This window comes from Dioscorea cayenensis, chromosome 22 (genome assembly GCF_009730915.1).
Source record: "Dioscorea cayenensis subsp. rotundata cultivar TDr96_F1 chromosome 22, TDr96_F1_v2_PseudoChromosome.rev07_lg8_w22 25.fasta, whole genome shotgun sequence".
NCBI lineage: Eukaryota > Viridiplantae > Streptophyta > Magnoliopsida > Dioscoreales > Dioscoreaceae > Dioscorea > Dioscorea cayenensis.
In genome coordinates, this window is record NC_052492.1 from 125,741 (window position 1) to 151,614 (window position 25,874).

The 25,874-nt window shown below is 38.7% G+C and overlaps 6 protein-coding genes and 2 non-coding genes across 10 annotated transcripts; 4 read left to right on the top strand and 4 right to left on the bottom strand.

Moving 5' to 3' along the window:
• Positions 1 to 344: 344 nt before the first annotated feature.
• Positions 345 to 4,336, bottom strand: LOC120252743 (probable serine/threonine-protein kinase abkC). Of its 2 annotated transcripts, none has more exons than XM_039260884.1 (6): positions 3,972 to 4,336; positions 3,798 to 3,891; positions 1,933 to 3,238; positions 1,230 to 1,499; positions 873 to 1,028; positions 345 to 605 (listed from the first exon to the last, which is right to left on the bottom strand). In XM_039260884.1, the coding sequence occupies exons 2-6, from the start codon at positions 3,803 to 3,805 to the stop codon at positions 486 to 488; spliced, it is 1,860 nt and encodes a 619-aa protein (XP_039116818.1). In that variant the 5' UTR covers positions 3,806 to 3,891; positions 3,972 to 4,336; the 3' UTR covers positions 345 to 485. The 2 variants fall into 2 exon arrangements, with proteins under 2 accessions (XP_039116818.1, XP_039116817.1); XM_039260883.1 differs by having other exon boundaries at positions 3,798 to 3,904.
• Positions 4,337 to 5,280: 944 nt separating this feature from the next.
• On the top strand, positions 5,281 to 9,710 carry LOC120252729 (nuclear transport factor 2-like). The gene is made up of 9 exons (XM_039260855.1): positions 5,281 to 5,701; positions 5,790 to 5,924; positions 6,950 to 7,253; positions 7,519 to 7,781; positions 7,871 to 8,063; positions 8,420 to 8,541; positions 8,624 to 8,689; positions 8,971 to 9,049; positions 9,164 to 9,710. Exons 1-9 carry the CDS (start codon positions 5,654 to 5,656, stop codon positions 9,376 to 9,378), a joined length of 1,425 nt encoding a protein of 474 aa, XP_039116789.1. The 5' UTR covers positions 5,281 to 5,653; the 3' UTR covers positions 9,379 to 9,710.
• A 2,472-nt stretch (positions 9,711 to 12,182) lies between these two features.
• On the top strand, positions 12,183 to 15,077 carry LOC120252680. The gene is made up of 5 exons (XM_039260797.1): positions 12,183 to 12,381; positions 13,007 to 13,147; positions 13,973 to 14,068; positions 14,169 to 14,255; positions 14,704 to 15,077. Coding segments are annotated over exons 1-5 (570 nt in total). The 5' UTR covers positions 12,183 to 12,380; the 3' UTR covers positions 14,949 to 15,077.
• A 167-nt stretch (positions 15,078 to 15,244) lies between these two features.
• TRNAT-CGU lies at positions 15,245 to 15,316 on the top strand. Its single transcript has one exon. It is a non-coding gene; the product is annotated as a tRNA-Thr (tRNA).
• Positions 15,317 to 15,735: 419 nt separating this feature from the next.
• LOC120252678 (probable inactive histone-lysine N-methyltransferase SUVR2) lies at positions 15,736 to 21,373 on the top strand. Of its 2 annotated transcripts, none has more exons than XM_039260794.1 (11): positions 15,736 to 15,950; positions 16,117 to 16,345; positions 16,423 to 17,017; positions 17,358 to 17,420; positions 17,641 to 18,458; positions 18,757 to 19,022; positions 19,920 to 19,986; positions 20,085 to 20,135; positions 20,359 to 20,452; positions 20,856 to 20,955; positions 21,101 to 21,373. In XM_039260794.1, the coding sequence occupies exons 2-10, from the start codon at positions 16,142 to 16,144 to the stop codon at positions 20,885 to 20,887; spliced, it is 2,190 nt and encodes a 729-aa protein (XP_039116728.1). In that variant the 5' UTR covers positions 15,736 to 15,950; positions 16,117 to 16,141; the 3' UTR covers positions 20,888 to 20,955; positions 21,101 to 21,373. The 2 variants fall into 2 exon arrangements, with proteins under 2 accessions (XP_039116728.1, XP_039116729.1); XM_039260795.1 differs by having other exon boundaries at positions 16,429 to 17,017.
• LOC120252679 (glutathionyl-hydroquinone reductase YqjG) lies at positions 18,203 to 22,858 on the bottom strand. Its single transcript, XM_039260796.1, has 4 exons — positions 21,991 to 22,858; positions 21,647 to 21,896; positions 21,410 to 21,572; positions 18,203 to 18,339 (listed from the first exon to the last, which is right to left on the bottom strand). Exons 1-4 carry the CDS (start codon positions 22,719 to 22,721, stop codon positions 18,293 to 18,295), a joined length of 1,191 nt encoding a protein of 396 aa, XP_039116730.1. The 5' UTR covers positions 22,722 to 22,858; the 3' UTR covers positions 18,203 to 18,292.
• A 101-nt stretch (positions 22,859 to 22,959) lies between these two features.
• LOC120252681 (60S ribosomal protein L23) lies at positions 22,960 to 25,769 on the bottom strand. Its single transcript, XM_039260798.1, has 4 exons — positions 25,652 to 25,769; positions 24,933 to 25,217; positions 23,333 to 23,374; positions 22,960 to 23,238 (listed from the first exon to the last, which is right to left on the bottom strand). Exons 1-4 carry the CDS (start codon positions 25,662 to 25,664, stop codon positions 23,156 to 23,158), a joined length of 423 nt encoding a protein of 140 aa, XP_039116732.1. The 5' UTR covers positions 25,665 to 25,769; the 3' UTR covers positions 22,960 to 23,155.
• On the bottom strand, positions 23,696 to 23,831 carry LOC120252765. The gene has a single exon (XR_005534131.1). It is a non-coding gene; the product is annotated as a small nucleolar RNA snoR137 (small nucleolar RNA).
• Positions 25,770 to 25,874: the final 105 nt, after the last annotated feature.

A 25,874-nucleotide genomic window follows, 5' to 3' on the forward strand; every position in this document is an offset into this window, starting at 1 on the left:
CGGGTCCCAAGAGGGTGAGGACGCTGTGACACCCTCGCTCACAGACGCCTCTCGAGGGTTGGCGCATCGCCCTACCTCAAAAATGAATACATGATGGTTCCAACAAATTCTGAGTACCTGATTATCTGCGAACAAAGAAGAAAACATATATTGATCTACTTTTGGTAATGAATCAATGATTTATCTATTTTTTTTTAAATATATATATATCAAGAGAATAATAAATAAAAAAATAAAGTAAATATTACTTCCATTTTCATTTTATTGCTTTACTGTTGCTCTTTGTAGATGATCAGAACACACAAGGTGAAGTTTGGATACAATGAATGAAAATTTGAAGCAAAAAAAAAAAAAGGATCATTACCTTCTTTGAAAATTTGAAAATTAAGGTGAAGGTATACAAAATTGACTTAGTTCACTAATTCTATTTTTGCTGTCAAAACTTGTGTTTCTTGAAGTTACAGATAGCTATTTAGGATTATTTTCTATGGAGCCATGAGTCCCTCAATTGTGTAGATAAGAGACTCTGCCCAGTCGGATCGGAACAACAATGTTTGTAGCGTTTGCATCACATTATAATCAGGATCCAACTTGCGCTGCCAACCCTGTAATGGAAAATTTGAAAGTTCTAATTAGAAACAAGAAACTCATTCTTTGACACCCAATTTTGTAAAACAGGAACTGAAATCTCAAGAGGCCACACTGCGAATTTGAAGTGCTTAGAAATTGAAGTTGTTATTGGTTGATATTGGAGAATTTTATAAGCAAGGGTCTTATAAACTAGGAGGATCCAAAAATTTGCTAGAGGTCTTCATTATCAGAGGATAAGGCAACCGAGCATGTTTATGGATGTAAATAGCAGTAGAGATTACCTCAAGGACTAAGGTAGTAACCATCACAGTACAGACATTGCCATCAATATTGACTCTGTGACGTCGAACTTGCTCAAGCAACTGTTGCATGCACTCAGCTGGGTGAACAAGATCACCTTCTGTGGTACCCCAAAAGGTGAAAGACTTCTCAACTTCCTGTTGGCAGCACAAGCAAATGCAGGTTATCAGTGATGAATTTTCCCACTTGAACATAGACATGTGAAAATAGTATAGAAAAATAGAGAAAAGAATTCTTATTCTTTGTTTCCAATCAGCAGAATAGCAACGATGATGAATAATGCAGATATGGAATGTGGAAACATGAAGAATGAATTGTTGTGTTTCCACAGGAAATACCTCAATGAAGGCCTTTGGGTTTGGACAGTTCTGTCGTTTTGATAACCTCAGAGTACACTCTGCAGCAGTACGTCCATCTCGAACTGCAACGGCCTTAAAAAAATCCAGTAAATTTACACGGTCACTGTTTGAAAGCTCAGCAGTCATGCCTACATCAAGGAAAACAACATGAGGCTTGGATTTGAAGAGCCTTTTGCTTGGCCGCTTGGATTGAGACAACCGAACAAGGATATTTCCTGGATGCATGTCGGCATGAATGAAATTGTCGACCTGAAGAATAATGGTGTCTCAGAAAGCCACAATATAACAAAGGAAAAGGCACACAATGCAATCATATCAGATGATGCTACTTCTAAGTGCTATGTAGACTGTGTGCATCAGCATGACAAAGATATCGCCAAGATGCATGTCAGCATAGATGATGCTATTTCCTAAGTATTATGCAAGCTGTGCATCAGCATGACAAAGATATTGCCAGGATGCATGGCAGCATGGATGATGCTACTTTCTAAGTACCATGCAGGCTGTGCATCAGCATGACAAGCTTGGGGTTCATCCACACACACACACAAAGGAGCATGACAAGCTTGAAGATTGAGCCATAGAACTAAAATCAAACTTATCATGCTGAGTTTTCTCGAATAATATGAATTTGCAATTTTAACAGAACTAGCTCAACTTAATACGTGATTCAAAATCATACCAGAAGCATCTTCAAGAGCGCGTGAGTCCCAATGTGAGCAAGTGCACTTTTAATTCTGTCATTTCCTTCAAGCTCATCAACATAGTAAGAAACGCACTCTCCTTTTTCAAATGTCTCCACCAAAACAGCAGGATTCACAAGTGGGTACAGAGGCTTTGGAAAAGAAACATCCTTCCACCTCCGGAAATTATAAATGAAACGGTTTAGATGTGCAGCTTCCCTTGCAAGATCAACTTGAGACATCATGAAAACAGCAAACTGCTGCACACTTTCATCCAGCCGCAACCACTTTAGTGTAGGGATAAAATTTGAAATCTTTGCTACAATATTAATTATCGTAAAATCCCTTCTGATTGCTTCACCAACACCAGGATGCCTAACTTTCACTGCAACGTCAACCTGCTTCACCTTTTGTCCTGGATGCTTGCATCTCAATGAAGCTCGATGTACTTGAGCGACACTTCCAGATGCCACAGGTTCCTCTTCAAAATTCTCAAAGAAATCAGAAATTTTGCAATTAAATGCTTTCTCAATAGTTTTCTTAGTGTACGCAAAGCTGTGTGCAGGTGCTTCGGTGTGAAGTTTAGCCAGTTCAGTGCAGAGATCATTAGGGAATAGGTCCGGTCGGGTAGCAGCCCATTGACCCCATTTAATGAAAGCTGGACCAGCTTTCTCCAATGTCCGGTGGACAAGATGAACCCATGTATTTCTATACTGAGGGCCAAAACTATCCGCAAATGGTGCCATCATTATGACAGGAGAGAACAGAATTGCCAAATAGATTGATCTTAGAAACAAAATAAAATACTCTATAGCTGCAAAAATAAAGGAGCTCAGATAAACATGACTATCTTCTGCTCGCATAAATAAGGTGTTTCTTTTAGGAAAGTACTCCCCATCTGCAAAAGCCTCCCGATTGAATGCTATCCCTCCAGCAATTAAGGCAAGAACACTAGGAACCATATGGCATCTTGTGCAGGCCAAACTTGTTGCGCATGCTATCTTGCTTAGTGAAGGAGAGACTACTCCTCTATGAGAGCATATATTTGATAGATTCTTCCAAGTGCCTTGGGCATGGTGCCAAATGGAACTACTGGTTGAAACTACAGAAAAATTCTGGCTATAACTACTCCTCTGAAAATTTTCCTTGGTTTTATACAGAGTGACAGAATAACTTCCGCCACGAGGAACTCTATACTGTGTAAAAGTTCGGCACGATAAAGGTATTCCAAAAGAAGTCAGTGAATGTCTCTGATTTGCTTGTAACTTATGCCCTACATTCCAAATCCTACTAAAAGCCAGAAACCTGTAGAAGGCAAATGAATGCATACAATTTGCATATGTAAATAACCAAATATGGTAAAAGAAAATATTGAGGAGAGATAACTGCAATGTTGGATCAAATGGATTGAGATGAGTGACCACATAGAGGAAATAATTTTTCTCTCATGATACTGATGCATGTAATGTAATAAGTTCCCGAGAAATGAATACAAATGACCAAGATCATAGATTCTGTCACACATTTTTCACTGATTTCAATAAATACACATCAGTTAACCCAATTAAGGAACCTAATTTGTCTATATTTACAACAAGGAATTCTATTGTTCATTTTTGATTGAATACAAATGCACAAACTTACAATCTATAAATATATATATACATTTTCACCCCAAAAGAATTGTCTTGATGCATTCTTTTTTGCAAAACTACAACCTACAATGCACACGGGGTTCAAACCAGGAAACCTTGTATGATTCTATTAAATTGCCATGAAATGACAACATCCATGACCAAAGTTCAAACTTTTATTTCCAACATAGGAAAACAAATGAAAAGAAAAGATAAAGAGAAACGTTCACCTGGCCATTAGATATTCAACAAAAAAAGAGCTTCAAATGCAGAACAAGTATTCACTTCCACTGCCAGCACTCGTCTCCAACGAAGCAAATATATCTAAAAATTAAACCTGAAGAACGAATCAATAAATCTCATGCCCTCCTGAATTTCCAAAAAAAAAAAGGCAAACAACGAACCTAGGAGACACCGAGGGAGAGAAGGCGAACTGAATCCCAAAAGGAGCTATCAAAGGCCGACCACTACGACATCAGGCGACATCGAACAGCTCTAGCCGGCCTTGGATCACCTCCACGAGATCAACACAGAAAGGAACGGATTCCAAATCGAAGAGGGAGATAGATTCCTCCCTCCAAATCAAAAGAGGAAAAGGAGAAGCCGGTCAGGATTTAGAATTAGGGTTAGGGTTCGGAGGCGGAGCTGATCCAAAACCCGCGCGATGCGCTGGGCCACAACCGCAGGAGAAGAGGAGAAGATGTGGAGAAGCGCACGGACGGCGGGAGAGAAGAGACGAGGGCGAGAGGTGAGAATTGCGCACACGTGCGGCACGCGAGCCGAATTAGAAGACCAACAAGATCGATTGAAAGCCATCTCTCAATCTCCACCGTTCTTTCTCCACAGAGATCATCACTCAAGCTTGGTTCCACCTCTTGGTCAACTAGCAATTAGGGGGTTGGTTTATTTTTTTGAATTTTTTTAAATATTTAATTGTTATATATTTTATAAATCACATTATGGTATAACTTCAACAATCTGATTTCTCTTACTCTTCAATTGCTTTTATCTTTTTCTGTTAAAAGTCATCTTATTGGGTTTGAGAACCAGATTATTTTCTTATCGTCTTCTATCACAGTCTAACACGTGTCCCTCAATATATTAGGATATGATAGGAGAAGATTATGGAATACTCTGTTTCTGAAATTAGGCAAGATAAACACATTTTTGTTATTGTTATGTCTATATTTCACTGTGTAGTCATTCTTTTTTGATTTGTCATGTTCATTTACTTTGTGTTATTGTAATGGTTGTTTTTTTTAAATAAATTATAATTTATTTATTTTTTTAAATAAATAAATTTCAACAGTTTAACTCCACTTAATTAATGCTCCCTCCATTTCTTTTTATCAGTCGTGAATAACGAATCTTGTATACCAAGAAAATTAGTTATATTACATAAATTAATAAAAAATTAGTTATCTTTCCCAAATTACCCTTAATTTATATTTTCATATTTTTTTTATAATAAATTTTAAAAAAAATTGAATAGAGTTTTAGAATAATTTTTAAAAAATAATAATAAATATTTCTTAATATTCAAAAAAAAGACAGATAAAAAGAAACCTGGGTTTATAATCGATAAAAAAAACAAAAAAAAATATATTGTGGTCTTAATGGGTTTAAAACGGGTCGGATTCTTATCAACCCGAAAGCGAAGTCCTACATCGAGATCCGCAACTGGTAAAAGGGATTCGAAACGCGGTCTTTCGCACGTGTCGAGATTATAAGGCGGCAAGGTGCTTCACGAGCTGGCATCGAAGCGAGGCCGAGCTCGCGATAAGCCGAGCCGATGCTCCGTCATTGAAGCAGCGGAGAGGAGCAGAGATCGAGGACGAGAGACGAAGAGCAGCTCTTTGGAGGAATCCGAGGTCTCTCTTCCAATCCCTTCTTCCCCTCTCCCTCTTTCCATCTCGGATCCAATCCCAATACTCGCTGTTCTCTGTCTCTGAATCGATGCCTCGATCTCTGGCGACTCTCGCTCTTACTCTCGATTTTCCGGTGTTTTCCTAGATCTAGGGTTTTGTATGGTGTTTTAGTGTTAGGGTTTGTGGATCGATCTAGCGATACTCCGTTGATAGCTTGAATGGCGACAATGGCGGCTGCGTTTACTGGTCCAATCACCGCTTTGCAGGTAATAACACTGAATGCATGCAAGATGAATGAGTTTGCTTGATTTTCTTGGGGTTTTCTCTGTTTTATTGGATTTGAGTTTGTTGTAGATTGGGACTACTTTTGCGGGGCAGTACTATCATTTTCTTCAGCAACAGCCCTTTTTGGTCCATCAATTCTACACTGATGCGAGCACCGTGGTGCGCATCGACGGGGCCACGGGGGAGACTGCCATCGGTGTGATGGTAATTTACTAATATTAATGTATTTTCTTTTAGATTTCTTGTGATTGTCTTCGTTTATGCATTTTGGGATTTTTTATTATAACTTATGGAGTAAAAGGTTCATTCGATTTCTTATCTTAGATAGCATGCTTCTGAACGACTAATAGTGTGTTCAATCTCTTGCTAGTAAACTATTAGTCTCTGACTATCGTTTCATTTTTTGTGGAAGAAATTTTATGTCTTTAGCACCTTTCAGACTATCTAATGTAAGATTTTCTCTTCTTAGGCTCTTGATCATCACTGTAAGGGCAAGCTCTTATCTTACCAAGAATGTCTCATCTAATCTGTCTTGGCAAATTTTTCTCTAGGATAAATTGAGTTTATGCATGGAGATTCTTTTTCCCGTTCCTTCAGAAGGATACCTTCACTGTGCAGAAACACTTTGAACACTTGTTTGTATAATGCATCTAAGAATAGTTATTTTAAGCACGTTCAGCTATAGACTTTCTGCAAACCATGCACATGAACTTTTTTATTGTTATCAGCTTGGAGATTGGCATATTTACTTCTCTGCTAGATTCAGTTTTCTAAGCACTTGGAATGCTCAGGGCTGTTTATTTAAATAAAGAGACTCAGCTGCAATATAAGTTTGTTCTCTTTGACCATCAACTAGGAATTTATATGCAAAACAAGCAGGAAGTTCATCCAGCTTTTTATTGAATTGTTTCTAATGTCCAGTTTTTGCTGTCTAGTGCCATTTGTAATTCAATAGGGATCCCTTTCTTACCAGTAAGATCTGACCAGCATGGATTTGCTCCAGTTCTTTTGTTGTGGTATCCATATATATGTGTCTTTTCAGGTGAATGGGTAAGCATGTTATATATATACTTAATTAGCGTACAACAAAGCAAAGGTCAATTGCAGAAAATGTTTCTGTTGGCATAATATTTTCTTAGAACCAGGGTGTTTTCAGTTTTATGGACTTCAATCAATCATTTACCTACCATCTACTCATGTGGTGTCTTTACTTGCATTATTTGGTGCAGCAAATTCATTCTCTTGTGATGTCTCTGCAATTAAGTGGAATTGAGATCAAAAGTACTCATTCTCTGGACTCATGGGCTGGAGGTGTCCTTGTGATGGTTTCAGGATCTGTTTTAACCAAGGACTACAATGCGCGAAGAAAATTCGTGCAGACCTTTTTCCTTGCACCTCAAGAGAAAGGATATTTTGTTCTTAATGACATCTTTGAGTTTATTCATGACGAGCAGATTCTACAGCACCCAACAACACTGGCCCATGACCATTTTGTTGCCAACTTGGATGCTGCGAAGCCTATAGCTGAACCAGGTACCATTAGATGTGAAATTTATCAAGTATTAGTAGACTAACTTCAGACTTGCTGTCTGAAAGACAAAGCTATCATCTACACTATCTCAGGGTCTGGTTTTCTGAATAAACCTTCACAATCTGTCTGTGCTTAGATGTTCTTCCAATCATTTAATTTAAGACAGATTTATATTTCTTAATCTTGGTGTTTAATCTTTGTTATGTATGGAACTTTTTGGGAAAACCTGCCAACGTTGAATCCATGACTCTTAAATATGGATTGCAGTTAGTGATTATATGATGAGAGGAGAGGTACAGGCACATGATTTTGACACTCCAGTTCAAGTAGAAGAAAATGCAACAGTGGACAAGTACAGTATCTCTGAACCTCAAAAGCAGGTTTCTGAGTGCTTAGATAGAGTAGGAGAAACTGCTGCCGAAGATTTAGTTGTTTCATCTCCTATTGTAATGAACACCACACGAGATCCAACTCCAGCGTCAGCAACGGAACCTGTGGATGGACCTCCAAGGCAAACTTATGCATCCATCGTACTCACCGTTTCTTACATACTGTTTTGTTCCTTTAGGGGCTCTCATTTAGATTGTCTGTGTGACTTATAATATTGTGAATTTGGCAGGTGAGAGTTGCAAAGAGTCCGTTGGGGAATTCTGTAAGTCAGCCGGCTTCTTTAAACAAGGCAACTTCTGTAGCTTCTGGCTGGCATCAAACATCACCTTCGAGTAGCCAACTTTCTCACCCAATTGTGCCTATGGGCTATCAAAAGTCTAACTTGGAAGCAGTGGAAGATGACCCTGGTTTAGAAGATGAAGGTTGTATTCCCTTAAAACTCCTAGATAGGGTAGACATAATACCACCCAATGGAAGAAGGGGAAAAATTTTGAAGGCATAGTATCTATTTGAGCATTTGAATTTACAAAGAACATCAATTCCTTTTTTGCATTGGGAGTCATAAGTTGTTCTGCATGGAGTGTATGACATGTGCATCAGTTTAATTGCACACCAGAATCTTTTCTATATTCTTTATTAAACATTCCTCTTGCTTCCCGATAAATGCCAGCAAACATGCATAACAGTCTGTCATGTTTATGTATAGAAATATTTGGTTTATTCTTAATCTTTTGCCTTTTTATATTGGATCCCCTGATGTTCATCTCATTTATTTTAGGTGATGCTAAATCCTTGTATGTGGGAAACTTACCGCCTTCCGTTTCTGTATTGGACCTCGAGCGTGAGTTCATGAACTTCGGCAAGGTTAAGCATAATGGTATTGCTGTCAGGAACCGGAAGGTCTCTTCAGTGACTCCTTGGTTTGGTATGCTGATCACCTTGTGAACTGAACCTCTTTTTAAGTGTTAATCTTCCTATGCAGGATTCTACTGGATATTATGCATTTGTCGAATTTGAAGATGCCTTGGGTGTTCAGAATGCACTTAAGGTTAGTTGTTATTCTAATGGCATCTTGTATGCTTTTATGGCGAGATTGCTGCTTTATATTAGCACCACATAATTCATACTGTTGACTCAGTGTCATAATGCAGTAGTTGCGTGCTAGCTTCCTTTAGATCTCTGACTCTTTTGTTATACTATGAATAATAATATGTGGATATACATCCATAGGAACTTATACTGAGTTGTTTGATTGATGGATGCTTACATGCCATCAGGTCTTTTGTGGATGCAAAAGAGTTTACATAATCCTCTTCACTTTTCATGCAGGCATCTCCTATCCAAATAAATGGGCAGAAGGTGCACTTTGAGGAAAGGAAATCAAGCAGCAATGCATCACGAGCAGGAAGTAAGTGCTTGTATATCAAAACCTATCTATATTTCAGTTGCACAAAGCTCTTTCATTCTACTATCAGATGTGTAAACTTTCGCTTTCTGGCAATGCTATTCTTCATATTTGCAGGAAGAGGCAGAGGACGAGGCGGTTACCAGTCAGAGGGCCCAAGGGGGCGCTTCAATGGCCGTGGCTTCAACAGAGCAAGCCCACATGAAAATGGTAGAGAATACAACAATCGATCAAGGGGAAATGGATTCTATTCACGATTCCCCCAACAAGAAAGAGGCATATTGGGAATTCATCATGTCAAAACTAGTCATAGTCAAGTGGCAGACTCATAGTTTTCATATACCAGAAGCTCTATCTTGATCCCCTTCAAATTCCGCGGCCATAATTTATTCTTCAATTCAAACTGCGTCCCCAAAAGTTCTTTGGCCAGTATTCCAGTGGTAGGCCATTTCAATTAGCCTCTAAGAGGCAACATTTTTCCATCATTGGCTTTCTCTTTATATCCACTTTGTTGTTGTTAGCTTGTTAGGCAGGACAGCTGATAGTTTTTTCTTCCAGTTGATCACGTCTGGATCTTTTTGGCTTTTCTTTGAAGACATTAGACATGCAATGCTGAACAGGCACTTGGATTTTGGTAACTTTTCAGCTTAACTGGCTTTTTTGATGTCTTGTTCTTCTTCTACCTGGATGTGTATGATTTATTTATTTATTTCATATTTATAATTTAGACTTTTGGCCCTGTAGCTTTCATTTACATTGAATAACAGGATTTTTATTAAAACGTATATACATACAATTTTTTTTCCTTGTGTTTTTTAAAAAACTGAATCACAGATTATGATTGGGATCAGTAAAGTAAAACTATTTATTCAATCTCACGAATTACACAACTTGGCAGCGAAATTGAATTGAATAAATAAATCTAGCCCCTATATTATTGTCCAATTTAAATTAAATTTGGATATTAAAAAAAAGGAAATTATTTAAATTAAAAAAAAAAAAAAAATACAACAAAGCAAAGCAAGTTAACTACGCCGCCGCCGCGTGTCCGCATCCTAAGCACGAGAACATACCTCCCCTCTTCGCCCTCTTCCCTTCCCCCCTCCTGCTCCGACGACCGTCCGACCGATGCTCCCCACCGTGTTCAGGTGACATCTCGATCTTCCACCTCTCCAGCTTCTCCTCCATCTTCAGATCCTCCATCTTTGACGAAGCCGGCATTGGGATCCCTTTTCCTCCGAACGAGTGCGCTGCATTGCCGCCGAGCCCAGCGGCAAACATAGGCATGCTCCGCACGTGCGAATCGAGAAGGGTGAGCCCGATGTTGAGGATCCCCTGAGGGCGGAGAGAAGAAGGGCGACGGACCTGGAAGGCGGCGACGGAGGTGCCGGCGGTGGATGGCCGTATGGTGCTGAGAAGGACACGGACGGTGCCGAGGATGCGGGAGGTGCGACGTCCGGCGGCGTAGATCTCGATGTTGATAGCCGAGGTGTCGGATTGAAGGAAAGCAGAGTCAACGCGGAAGACGAAGCGCTCGTTCCAGACTGGGTTGGTGTTGCCGGAGTTGTCGGGGAGGGAGCGGAGCTTGTGGTCGGGGTGGGCCCAGGCGACGGCGTAAGCGCGGGTGCGGCGGCAGGCGGGGTGGAGATCCTGAGCGGAGATGAGGTTGAGCTCGAGAAGATGGAAAGGGAGTGGCGGTGGGGTGTAGGGCAGGGATCGCCGACGGCTACCGCCGGAGCTCCGCATGGTGATGGTGGTGGTGGTGGGGCCCGGCCCCGGCCCCTCCTCCCGCTTTAAAATTTTTTTCAATAATTCAAAGGAAGGAAGGAAGAGAGAAGCGTGGGTGAATGGTGCGGGTGGGGCCTCTTTTGTCAGATGGTGGGACCCACTACAATGGCGGGGAATTTGGGCTATCTTTGGAATGGGACTTTGGGCTATGACTGGTTACAGGCTGTGTGCCAAACTTCTGTTGGGCTGGTACCATCATGCCAGGCTTGATTTCGGACCCAGGTCAGTTATTACAAACTATTGCCCAAAGTTTATACATTAAATATATATATATATATATATGAGGATGAATCATTTGCGTACATTAGTGGATTTTATATCTACGAATGTTGCTATCGATAATCCAACAGTCTAGCACTGTTCAGTGAATCTCAGTTGTATTTTTATTGTATCTATAGCAATCAATTTATAAACAAAATCTAAACTAATCAATTTGAACTAACATTTAATTATGTCTCACTATAGTGTCTTAATTGGTACTGTGCTCAATTACAGATATTCAAACGTCTGCATTTGATGTTTTCTTTATATATACATATATGTTTCATGTGATATAATGAATATAGGCTATGCTGAATAAACCTTATGAAAGTCAGGTGATATACATCAATATGTTTATTGTATCTACTTGTTATAACCAGTATTGGATTTCAGTGAAAACATAACATTAATTTCCTTATAGAACATCATATCTTGCTTTATGTTGACGATACAGTATTAGATTATAGTGAAAAAATAGCATTACGGTTGTCGGTATGAAAATTGTTCAAAATACAAATGGATTCAATTCTCAATTTTTTAAGTTAAAAATAAAATAAAATACCGTTTACTGTCGTAGAATAATCTCTCCCATCACACACACACATATATATATATATATATTCATTATCATATTCTATCCGATTTCACAGAAAAACTTTATATTTGACCATTATAAACTTTTGTTTTTTAAATAAATGTGCATATTTATTGAAATAAATCATTACAATTTATACCCATATTCCTTTTTAAGAATTTAAAGCTAATATTAATTGTAAAAGATTTGTTTGACTTTCTGGATTAATGGCACCATAATGCTCATTAGGAAAATGAATCAAGTCAATGATAACAACAGCACAATAAACAAATTGAATTTCAAATCAAAAATCCAAAACAACGTTTTGAAATTGCTCCTCCATCTGTGCCTCGCTGAATCCGTGTTTAAACAGTAACTCTCACTACTACACTGCCACGTGGTACCTCCGTGTTTGAATTTAAAGTGGACTATTAAATGGGACACGTTTATTAACGTGACTCTCGGTGACAGAAGGGGCCCACACAAAAGAGCTTTTTATTTTGCCTAGTGTTGACGCCAAGAAAGCGAAAAGAAAACAGCACTCGTCATCGAATGCTCTCTGTTCGCGTTTGGTGCGTGCTTTCGTCGGTTTGACTACTCCCGCCATCGATCCATCTCTTCATATACAACATCATTGATTCCATTGGAAGAGCAGGAGTCGTGGCGAGGTGAATCAAGGAAGGACTTTCGACGTCTTGGATCCTTTCAAACAGTGAGTTTTCGCCTTTTTTTTCTCCTGTTTTCGTTTTCATTAATTTTGATGGAAGTTCTTGTTTTTGTGATTTGTTTTTAGATTGTGTTTCGTTGTTGTTTCTTTTCTGGTATTATTGGATATTTTCCTTTGTTGAATTTGTTAAGAAGTGATTCGTGGGTGTAAGTTCTGTGAATTTCTCTGTTTTTTTTTTCTATTATATTTTGAAGTTCTGCAAATTAAGGTTTGGAAAAGAAAACAATTTTCATGTAGAAGTATGTTCGAAAGGCATATCTTTGAGATAGACTGTTGCGGAGGTTAGCATGTTGAATAAATACCCTTTTTTTTTCAGAGAGGTTCTTTTATGAGATTCAAATTGTTAAACTGGAAGGAAAACAAACATTTTTCTTGTAGATGTGCTTTAAAGTTTTAAGCTTTGTAAAGAAAAGTAAAACTTTTGTGTCTGTATTTGAATAGGAGACCATGTCTTTTATAGTTAATTCCCTCCCTCTGTAGTGATGAAGATGCTGTATTTTGGATTAATTTTAATTCATTTGTGATTTTCGCTTTTGCAAAATGCTCTCTTTGTTGGATTTTCTGTTGTAATTATGAGGATGCTGATTTGTGGTTTTGCCATGCTTGAAAGTGTATCCTCGGGTGAAGGTGAGAGAAGAAGAAGAAGAGCCGGTTGTTGGAAAAGAAGAGACTACAAAATTTATTCCGAGAGTGCTAGATTCTCTCTCATTAGAGAACCATCATTCTTTAAGAATTTGTACTTCAAACCAAGGTGATATAGATTGAAGACTTTGTTCTGTCTGTTTTATTAGTTTGTTGTTTTGATTGCTTTGTCAAGCATTCTTTTGCATATTTTATATCTCTCTTTCCATATATTTAGCTACAATATATCACTCTTAGAAAAGTCAAATAGTATAACACTTTTAGAGCTGAATAATTTTGCTTCATTGATTTGGTGGTTTTATTGAGCCTACATCTTGATGCTGCTATGGACTTGATAAATGTGATGTTTGTCTTGATACTTGGATTTTTGTCTCTGTGAGATCCATTCGAGGAGAAGTAAGTCATCTACGTTTTAGTTACCAATGCTCAAAACCAAAAATTACATCCAACTATTGTATCTATTTGGGTAGCATGGCAGGTAATCTACTACCTTCATAATTGTCCAATGACCTGGTCGTGAACATTTTCTCTTCTATGCATTCTCTTCTGACCTTGCTGTGTGCTGTCTTTCTTTTTTTCTGTTTTTTTGTAATGGTATAATTGCTTAAGAACTTCCATCTGGTTTATGTTGGTGCAGGAAAGACTGTTATTTACATTGTGTTGAATTGATTTTCTTGTCATAGTTCTCCTTGCGTGCTAGATCATGGCCGTTTTTTTAAAAAATCCCCAATCATCACTTCCCTATCTACTTGCCAATGGTGCATAGCGGCTTGTGTTCATATTTGCAAATGCTTGTTAAACTGAACACTCTGAATTTTTTTTTTATTTAATTTCTCATAGAAATAGTGCCATTGAGTCAAAACTGATCCATATAAGATTGGCATTAAAAAACTTTATGTGAGCTTGGTTTCCTCTCCTGATTTATATCTCTCAGGAAATGAGACTGAAATGTATTCTCCACCATCATGCGCGAGGATTTCCAAATTTAGTCACAAAAATTTCTCAACACCCCCAATTTCTGCTTCCAAAGGTTTGACCTTTTTCCAACATGTTCTAATTTGAGGTTGAATTAATCCTCCAGTTTCTGAAAATATTAACCATATGTAACTTCTTGTCTTCGTGTATGCCAGTGAAGAAAGAAAAAGAGCTCTCCGACAACAGGACCAACATTAGAGCTAGTTCAGTTCCACGTCCTCGGGCAGTCTTATCAAGCCCTGGTAAATTTTCTTTTAACATTACTATATTTGAAGGATCCTTTTCCTTTCTCTAAAATGTCCCTTGAAAAGTTAAAGCCAGAAGGCAATTTTCAAACTTCCTTATAACTATTTGCAATTTGGAAACTTTTTGTTTCATTTTGCTTCTTCTACCTGTAACATTAGCTCATATTCATCAAATAGAGATGTAAATATTAGAGAAAGCCATTTCTCTAATATGAAATCAAAGAGCTTACTGTAGGTGTCGGATGTTATTGCAAAGAGTGAGGTACTAATATCATTACATGATATCTTCAATTCTTCCTAGTAGAATATTATGGACATTATGAAGTTAAGCAACATTAAGTAGGATTGGATAAATGTCATATTTTGGGGGGAAAAACAAGGTTATGTTTTCTCTTATGTTATTGCTGAATTTATTTGCTAAAGTGATCTTGTTACGTATTTACAGATAATGATGTGATGATCGGAAGTCAAAACCGCAAACTTAGAGATAGCCGTGGACAAAAGAAAGGATCGATTACTAGTCAAAACTTGCATGCTCCAATCAGGCCAAGTCACGGAAATGTAAGAGCCAAAAACCCACTTAACTCGAAAAAGGTTTCTAAAGAGTCTGGCAACAACAATAACCATTTGAAGCAAAAACAAGCTTCACAACCAGCTGCATCAATGCCAAGGGCGTCAATTAGAAACTGATAAACGAGTGTGTCTCCTAACGTTGTGCCACTGAAGCAGAGCAAAAACTATTTGCTTGATTAAGTTAACAGTGTGTTTGTGTTTAAAAACCCTGTTCTTCTATCAGTGAAGCTTGCGTGTTTATTTCAACTCTGATTTACAACTCTCTGAATGGTCCTATTTCTTAATTTGCTGGGATTCTTGATTTAAATATCAGCAATGTCAAATACTGTGTAATGATCCTTGGCTTTTGATGTGAGAACAATCAAACAATGTTTTATTGTTGTATCGTTATATTTTCACAAACTAATAAAAATGCTTCCGTAGCATAGTGGTAGTGCGTTCGCTTCGTAAGCGAAAGGTCGCGAGTTCGATCCTCGCCGGGAGCTCATGTGTTTTACTTTACCTTTATATTTATTTATTATAACATTTTAGCTTGACACTTGCATACCATTGATTGCCTCCCATGCAAAGCGCACAACTGTGTACCCTACCCCCTAGATAGCCTATCCTATTCCCTCACTTTTATCCTAATAAAAAAAAAAAGAAGATATTTTTAATAATTTGAAAATAACTCCTTTCCTAAGAAGCAATCAAAAGCTGCATCCAATCATTGCTGCTAAACATTCTTTTTTTTTTTTTAATTCAAAATACCAAGAGGTTTACATCCAACCATTGATTCCCGATCAAAGGGATGTGCATTAGAGACTCATTTTAAGCTAAACAGTGTCTCATGAATAGCAGAACGAAACTCCTCGTCTTCCCTCCTCGCTCTCTCTCTCCGTTAATTTCAAGTCGGGTTGTTTCGGGGGGCGAAGAGCGTGTGATTGAGAGCTCCGCCCTTGAAATCCCTAACCCTAATCTTGTTTTTCTCCAATTCTTCTTGTGATTCCATCATGATCCCTTCTCGCCAGCCTAAGATGCTGCTTCTAGGGTTTTGCTGGGCTTAGTTTTTTGAGAAACCTTGAGGGGTTTTTCTCGCTGATTCTTAGGGTTTGCAGAAGTCCTCTGGTTTTCCAAAAGGTGTTTTTCTCTTCTGGGATTACTATACCTTATTGCCTTGAAACCTCTGCTTCAATTTCGATGTGTTAAATGCTTGCTTTTCATTTGCAAATCTCATTTATTTCTTGAATCCATGCGAAAACCCTTGGAGCGATTAATGGTATGAAAGTTTTGAATTTTGGTGCAGTAAACACCGGTTTTCAGTTTTGGAAATGGCGACAGAGAGCGAGAGAAAAGAACGGAATGAAAGAGCGAAGAATGCGATTCTTGCGATGAAGGCGATGGGGATCCCTGTTGAAAAAGTGAGGCCTGTACTCAAAAACCTTCTGAAAGAGTTTGACAACAACTGGGGATACATTGAGGCTGATAACTATAGTGTTCTTGTTGATGCTCTCCTTGCCTTGCCTCAAACTCCTGTAAATAATCCATTGCTTTGATTTGTTACCTTTGCTAGATATGCATCATAGCAGTGTTTAAGAAAATCTATTGTTAGGAGCAGGATGCAGACATCAAGAAGGAGAACACTGTGTTAGCGGAACCTTTGGCTTCTGCTCGAAAGAGGCTAAGGATTAAAGAAGAGGGCCATGATGCGTCATCTTCAGTAGTACCTAGGCCCAATTCTGCTGGAGAAACTGCACAAAGGAAGCGACTTTCAGAAGAAGACACTTCACAGCAATTGCAACTTAGCCGGCCAAAAGTGAAGTCTTTTCCTGATAGTTCATTTGCAGAAATTCCTTCTTCACAGAAAGATACCAAAAGCTTGCAACTTCAAGCTTGTCAGGCTCCAAATGCTCAGGTATCTAGAGCTCTTACTGTTGCACCTCAAGTAGGGCCTCTGGTTCCACTGGCTGCTGCTGCTGCTGCTGCTACCTCTGACTCTTTGACTACAAACCGGAGAGATAAAAGGCCAGTGCAGGAGAAAACTTGTAGCTTGGTTTCTTATAAGGACTTGAAGAATGAACCCAGGAATTCGCCTTTAGTTCCCCTGATTCAACCCAAAGACGAGCCAACATATGATGCTGAACATAATTTTGAGGTTCCTATTGCTATGATCCATCCTCGTCCTCTGCTTACTGCTAATAGCCAAGGTTTGTTTGCATTTCCTGTTGTTTAAGCTATATTTTTTAACGGTTTGACAAAAGGGTTTTTTTTTTTTTTTTCAACGTCACACTTCCCAGGATAGAACCGAGCATCAGTAATATCCTCTGATTGACACGTTTCATTAAGATATTACATTGATTTTCCACGTATCACTTTTTAGAGCCTTTCGTGCATGTGACTATAATTATCTGGCCTAATATTATAATCAGTAAGTTATTTCTTCTAGCTACTGTATGTTAATATTATAATGCAGCAGAGCCAATATTCTATTGACCATTTTTATTTCGTATTGAGTGTTCTAATTGGTTCTTCATTTTTTTTTTTTAGCTCATCAAGATCATAGTCGGCATGCTAATATTTCTGGACTTGCTGAAAGGAGAAAAGGAAAAGGTAAACCCTTGTGAATAAGTCTGCAAATGTTAAGTGTGAATCAACAAAAAAACGTAGATATAGCATCCACAAAAAGTGTAGATGTAGCAGCCTTTAGCACCCACTGTCAAGGTCTAGAGTTTTTCTAATCTAGAAAGTGTTTTCAAGATGTTTGAGGACAGATGCTTAAATTCTTATAGGATTCTTCAACCTGATTTTATTCTTATGAACATAATGGCAGAGCTGTGCGAGTATGCCTCAGAACTAACCGCAAAAACCACTGAAGAGAAGGAAGATGACATTGTAAACATAATTCCTACGGTGGAACCAGTTGAGAAGTCTTGTGTGCAGAGTAAATTGGGAAGCGCGTCTGAATCCTCTTCAAACATTTCACTTCAGGTAGTACAATATGGTTCAGAGCTGATGGCCATGGGAGGGCCCAGCGCCAATGGGAAAGGCACCATGGAAAATGAACTAGAGAATGGAGAACCTTCAAATATAAACTCTCATGGTTTGGTTGTTTTCAACCATGACCAACTTCAACCGGATGATAGTTGGCTTTCACATGATGTGAATGATATTACAAAAGGTGAGGAAAGAGTAAGGATATCTGTAGTGAACGAAGTGAACAGTGAGAGATTTCCTCCTCCTTTTCACTACATACCTCAAAACTTAGTTTATCAAAATGGCTACATAAATTTTTCACTTGCTCGGATCTGTGATGAGGATTGTTGTGCGGATTGCTTTGGAGATTGTCTGTCAAAATCCATCCCTTGTGCATGTGCACGGGAGACCGGAGGTGAGTTTGCTTACACATTAGACGGCTTGATCAAGAAGGAATTCCTGGATGGCTGCATATCCATGAATCAGGATCCTCAGAAACATCGTCTTTATTACTGCATGGATTGCCCTCTTGAAAGGACCAAGAACGAGGTCAGGCCTGAACCATGCAAGGGACATTTGGTTAGAAAATTTGTTAAAGAATGCTGGAGCAAATGTGGGTGCAATAAACAGTGTGGTAATCGAGTTGTGCAGCGAGGCATTACATGCAATCTGCAGGCAGGTTCTTTTTTAAATGCTGTTGTTTGTTGAATGATCCTTCATAGAGGTTTTCTTCTAGAGTTCTTATATATATTTAACATATATATATATATATATATAAGTTTTCTTCTGAACTATTGTGTACAAATTGGGGCTCTTTTATTCTGCAGGAATGAGGGATGTCATGTTAAATGTATTGCGTGATGCTAATTAGATGCTTGTTGTGAATGTGGAAATTATTTTAAATTATTTGCGCAATTCTTTTGTTTGGAACATGAATCTAATTTCACCTTCACAACAATTGTTTCTCCCTCAGGTTTTCTATGCATCTGAGGCTAAAGGATGGGGATTGCGAACAATCGATGAGTTACCTAAAGGAGCATTTGTATGTGAGTATGTGGGAGAGATAGTTACAAACATGGAGTTATATGACCGAACAATCCAAACCACAGGAAATGCAAGACACACTTATCCTGTTTTGCTTGATGCTGACTGGGGATCTGAGGGAGTTCTGAAAGATGAAGAAGCTCTTTGTCTGGATGCTACATTTTACGGCAATATTGGGCGGTTTGTCAACCACAGGTATTTCACATCCTCATGTTTGATCTCTGGCATTCAATGGCACAGTGTCCTTCCCTGCTATTATGAACTTTTGTTTTTCTTCTTTTTGTTTTTATTCATTTGTATATATATACACCATGATATATTTATATTGATATTATTCAAAATCCTTAAAGGTGTATAGCTTATTTATTGTCATGTTTCCATGGAGTCTTATATAGTGATTCAAGTGGAAGCCTTAGTCTACCTAAATTGGAATAACATAACAGGAACTATATTTGCGGAAACTCTTTATAGAAATATGTCCTAACTGAACTACTGGTTTGAACCACATCAATTTCAAAAACCTCTAGGAGCTTGTTTTGTTTGGTAATGCACAATATGATGGCGAACAAGATCTGCCTAAATAAATTGGCAAGCAAGATTTTTTGTTTAGGTGGCTATTTACATTTGGGTCTTTTTTAACTAAACGGACTTGCTTCCACTGAAGCTACACTTATATTTAAGCTATCAAACTATGTTTCAAAGGCCAACGACCTTTGGGTCTATTGGTACACGAGTCGTCGATAGAGCTCTCACCGAGTGGTGAGAGTTCGATTCTCGGCTGAGGACACATTTCTGGGAGTTGTGAATAGTGGTTGTGTATGGGTGGTTCCGGCGCCCACGTGAGCGCGGCCCAATCCCCATTTATTCCACCGAGACTTGTGCACGTCCCTGGGTCTTTAGTGGGTTCGCCCCGCTCTTCTTTCCCAAAAAAACTATGTTTCAAAGGGTTATTTTTCTAGCACGTAGATACTTTATAGGCTATAGTTGGGATTGTTCATATGTTATAGTTTTTGTTATTTAAATTGATAATTAAGCTTTCAGCACTATGTTAATTTAACTTTGTTTTCTCTATGTCGTTGCAACCTCTTATAGATGCTTTGATGCAAATATGATTGAGATTCCAGTAGAAGTGGAGAGCCCAGATCATCACTACTATCATGTATACCTTCCACATTGTTTTATGAATTTTACGAATTGAATTAGACATCACAGAACCTTTTGCTAGAATTTTATTTTCTTGCCCATTTAAATTTGCAGATTGCTTTTTTCACCACAAGGAAGGTGGAGGCATACGAAGAATTAACATGGGTAAGGGCAATATGGTAAATTCAAATTTTGTGGAACAACTATAATCAAAATGCAGGAAGCACTTCTCTCTTTTTGAAAAATAATCACAATAGTTGTCTATTAACACCACTCCTGCAGCTTTTTTCCTTAACTGATCAATACGGAATAAGTTCAAGTCTAGTTATTTTGATGGAGTTATTTCTTGCGAGTTCATAACAGAAAACTTGCTATATCCAAATCACAGGACTATGGGATCGATTTTAGTGATCACACTCATCCAATCAAAGCGTTTCATTGTTGTTGTGGGAGTAGATTCTGCCGAGACATGAACCGACCAAGTGAGTGCGCATTTAAATTTCTTGTGTTCCATTTTCTATAGTGACATTATTGTTTCTACAACTAAGCAAATTTAATTCATGTCACCAAGCATGTGTGCTTACATTGTTCTTTCTTCATGTTCACATATTCATCAGAACTAGAGCTACAGTAGCATTTGTGCATTATGTGACCTAGCACCTTACTGTTATTTGCTGCACAATAGCTCGTCTTCAGATTTGAATCAATTTCCAGATTTTGTACAAAACCCTCCTGTTGTTATTACATAGAGTGAATGCATTTTGAGTTGCACATATCATTTGCGTTAGCATTATATTAACATTTTTTGCTCATAACTGTGCAAAGTGCATCCATACATTAATACTTATTGCTTACTTCATTGTGAATTGTGGTTCCTTGTTTCAGGAACCAAGTCTAGTAGGTCACTTTTGACTTGAACTAACGGCCGGTGTCAATTAGCTGTTAGTTACTCTTTTAAGGTATAAGGTATCTTTTAAAGTACAAGGTAATTACAGAACCTTGACAATTTTATATTTGTATGTGTAAATACATAAGATATATCATTGCTTACAAACAATAGGGGCAATGCTAAAAGATGCATGAGAAATTTCATTATTGATATCTTACAAAGCTATGACATCTGGTTTCAGGAACTTGCACAAGGTCAAACATGGAGAAGGTTGAAGAACCAAATGTCAGTTTTTCAAATATGGCAACAGTTAGATTTTGATGTTGATAATTTTGGCATAAGTTAATATTTGTACCAAGCGGGCATGAATTAAATTTTGAATCTGATACAGAAATGAACAGAAAAAACTGTTGAACAGGTGGCTATTATGTATGGTTTTGATATATGCATTGAACTTTATGGACCACAAGCAGGCACATTGCACACCAATGAAGATGAAAAATAAACAGTCAGGTAACATTGCTTTTCTGTTTTAACTCAAGACCCTTACCGTTTGAACATACCGAATCCCTGCCATGTGGTTTAGACAGTACATCTGGTTTGCAAGCAGAAGGTAAGGCAGGTCGAATACCGCCCGGATTCAAGGGGAACAACGTTCGAAAATACCCATCCATTATTGCTTCAAAATTGCAGGTCTCTGCCACCTTTGGTATCTATAACAAGAAGATGATGATACCAAGTCATGTGTATGTTTATCTTTGAATTCAAAGTTTTATGATAACATTACCTGATATATGTCTCTTGTGTAACTATGAAGATTGGGAAACTCAACCAGCTTCTTCTTGGTACACTTGAAAAGAACATAGTAAACAAGATCAAAGCGAATGAGCGTGGTAAATAGGCAAACATCAGCAAGCGTAAACACATCACCGCAAAGGTAACGATTAGTTCCCAAGTGAGACTCCAACATGTCCAGTGTATCAAACAAAGCATTCACTGCCTCATCATATGCTTCCTGGCTTTGTGCAAAACCACACCTACAAATTTAATATTACAAACCATTTTAAAAACAAAAATTTGAACAATGAACTAAATTGAATGTTAAAAATAAATAAATAAATAAATAAATACCTATAAACGCCATTGTTAACACTTGGGTATATAATTCGGTTCCATTCCTCAATCTCCTTCTGAAGCTGTGAAGGGTAGAGATCAATATCATTTATATCAGCAGTGCGTTGCCATGAATTCAAAAACTTAATGATCTCGTAGCTCTCGTTGCACGCCACATCATTCTTATCCACATCCCAAAGCATCGGGACCGTTGATCTCCCATCGAACCCTCCACGACGTATTCCATAGACGTCTCTCAGAGTTCGTCTCCCGTTCGCCCGATCCGGCCCTGGAACCAGATCTCCGGCATGGACCGACGACGAGGTGAACTCCCAAGGGCCGTCAGGACCGGGGGCAGCGATGGAGACAGGGAGGAAGGGTTCGACAGACTTGATGGCGCGGACGATGAGTGTGCGATGGGCCCAAGGGCAAGAGAGGGCAGCGTAAAGATGGAGTGAAGTGGTGGGGGGGTATAGAGATAGGTCGATAGAGGGGAAGGAGCCGGCGGGGCGGGAGTACGAGCCGGTGGAGGATGAGGGGGCGAGCTGTCGCATCATGAGATGCCACACGGTGGACCAGGTGGAGCGGACGGCGGAGATCAAGGGTTGGGGTGGGAGGGAGCGGCCCCAGAGAAAACGGCCGGCGCTTGTCAAAGGGTCGGTGGAGGGGTTGGACATCTTAGGGTTGCCTCTAGAGCGGTGAAGTAGGACTGGCGTTGGGGATGGGTTGAAGATGGTAATGCAAGCCATGCTTACACTAACTATAGCCTATAGGTGTGCTCGTGTTACACTCTGTTTCTCTTTAATAGCTATATTATTATTATTATTATTTTATATGATTTTTAGTTGAAAGTTTGAGAACAAATTCATCATGCAAAAAGGCTGATGAAAAAAGGCAGTGGATAGCGATTTTTTTAGAAAAATTGGAGAACTGATTATTCATTTTGAAATCAAGAAATATTTGGAGTATTTGAACTAGTCAAGTATGTGTTGAGAGACTGGGCAATCAATCAGTAACCAACAACTACTAGTACAGGCAAAAAATACAAAGTGCAGTTCATAACATAAACAAAATTGGGGTCTTGAGGTCACAAAGAAAACTTGAAGGTGATGAGTTAAGTGCTTACAAACAATGATATGCAACAATCTTTATACTATCCGGCTGCGAATAAAATGAGGAAGAGCTACACTATAGCGTTGGCAGCACTGGCAATTCTTGGCCAAAGATCAGCACATTCTTTCCCAATGGGTCCAGTAATTGCAGAACCTGCAACATTTCAGGTACCAGTTATAAGAGTGAAAATAAATAGACATGGTGAAAAAAAAACCTCAAGCGCATTTGAAGACAGATGAGAGCATACCTTTCATTTCACCCTTTGGATTCACAATAACTCCTGCATTGTCTGCAAATTAAATACAAAAAATAACATCAGCTTAAGCAAATCTTGAGATAGCTCAAGCTATAGATTGATCAATTGTTAAAACAAATGGCCCGAATATTACAGCACCAGCGCCACACAGGGTGTCACTAAATGTTTTAATTGGTTTCAGACTTTCAAATGGCCATAAAGATTTCAAAATCACATGTAGCAGCACTAGGTCAAAAGGGCCTGATCATACCAAAGTTAAAATAAGTTTTCATTACATAACAAATCAAAATTTTAAAAATCACATGTACCACAAAGGTACATATAGCATAACATAACAAGGAAATTTTCATGGAGATATTTACCAGGAGACAGGTAACATGATGCAACAATTACAACATCATGCTGTTTAATACTGGCATTAATAAATATATGCTTCTGGCTGAGAATGACATGTTAGACAGACCACTCCAGTAGAGAGCACAGAAGCAACAGGAAAAAAAAGAACACATCAACCCATAGGCAAGGACATTCAACCAAATGCAAAAAAGTAGGAAGCTAAACAGGCAAATTACAACGGTAGGAACAGTGAGGTGAATGTCTTTCTCATGGCCAGTCCCAATAGGTAAGAGCAACAACGCTGCTACTAAAGGCAATGGAATATGAGAAAGTTCTCAGACGGAGGAGCTTCCATCAACATCCAAAAAATCAATGTATGGTGCTTACAAAGGAATATACAAACAGAATGGTTTGCTCCAAGTAGTGTTCAGCACCAACAAGATGGCACAATCACAACATATAAGCAAAAAATTAGAATTGAGGCATCCATATAATATGAAAATATTGAAAAAAAAAAAAAGCAGGATCATTCAAAATATATATAGGAAACCAAAAAAAAATCAATGTAAGTATCGAAACTCATTACTTTGACAGAAGGAAGAATGAATTATCATAAATATCTTTCTCATGGCCAATCCCAAAAGATAACCGCAGTCACACTACTACTCAAGGCGATAGAATATGAGAAAGAATTCAAATGGCCGAACTTCAAGAGGCATGAAGCATCCAGAAGTAGAAGTAACATCCAAAAATCAATATGTGACATTTACTAAGGAATATGCAAGCATAAGGGGCTCACTCCAATAATAAGTTTACTGTCACATTAATTCCTAAGTAACCATCAGACACTAAAATGTAACCACTCATAAATGTCTTCCTCATGGCCAGTCCCAAAAGATAAATGCAGCAACGCTACTACTCAAGGCAATGGAATATGAGAAAGAACACAGACGGAGAAACTTCAATGAAGTTCCATCAACATCCAAAAATTTTTATATCTGACGTTCACTGAGAATTTGCAAGCATAAATGGCTTGCTCTCAAGAAGTGACAAGGGCCCAAAAAACCCTCCGTCAGCATGAACAGCTAAAAGTCTAAAACAAAGACAAGCATACAAGTATATAACAGTAAACGCTGATCATTAACTATTTCAAAAACTGAACATTATGCAAAGAACCCCCAATTCAACAACAAAGCCTAGCGCTTAATGGATTTAAAAAAAAAAACAAAAAATTAAAGCAGGTGCGTAACGGTACCTTCAAAGTACATGAAGACGCCATCCTTTCGGCGCCATGGCTTGCGCTGCCTGACAATCACAGCAGGCATCACCTTCTTTCGCAAATCGGGTTTCCCCTTCTTGACGGTGGCCATAACCATGTCACCAACGCAAGCAGAAGGAAGCCGATTAAGGCGGCCCTTGATCCCCTTCACGGAGATGATGTACAGGTTCTTCGCCCCCGTGTTGTCGGCACAGTTCACAGTCGCTGCCACCGGGAGACCCAGTGACATCCGAAACTTGTTACCCGCCGAACCACCGCGCCCTAAACAGTAATCAAAATCAAATCTTTAACAAACTCTACATCAACATTGACTTTCAGAGATTGTTTTATCCCCGATGAAACAATCAAAATCAAAACTTTAAAAACCCTACATCATCATCGACTTCCAGAGATCATTTTATCCTCGATGAAACAAAAGCAAGGCATGAAACCGATAGAAAGTAGTGGATCATTATCCTTAGAAATCCGAAGAACGGTACCTTAGAGAATCATATTCCTATCAGATGCTTGTCTAAATCCAAACATCAATCAACGAAGACTAAAGGAGAAAAACATCGGGAAACCCCAGAAGCTCGAGATGAAAGATCCATGAAGCGCAGAATCCCTTGATAGAGATCCAAACAACGAGATCACAAACAAAAATACATTCAAAACCATGGAAATCAAAGGAACGAGACGAAAGACAAAAGCAATACCTCGCTTCGACATCTTCGAAGGACTGGGATTCGCGACGGCGACCACTACGCTGGAGACGCCTCCCTTTTATAGAGTGATTGCTAGGGTTTTAGATGTTGGATTACCAAATTACCCTTTTCCTTGTTGGGAGATCCAACGGTTGATTTTCGATCAGTCAGCAGTGCCTCTGTTTGCAAAAAATCTAGGGCTCTGGATCACCTTTGAGTTAAAACACTGCCTCTT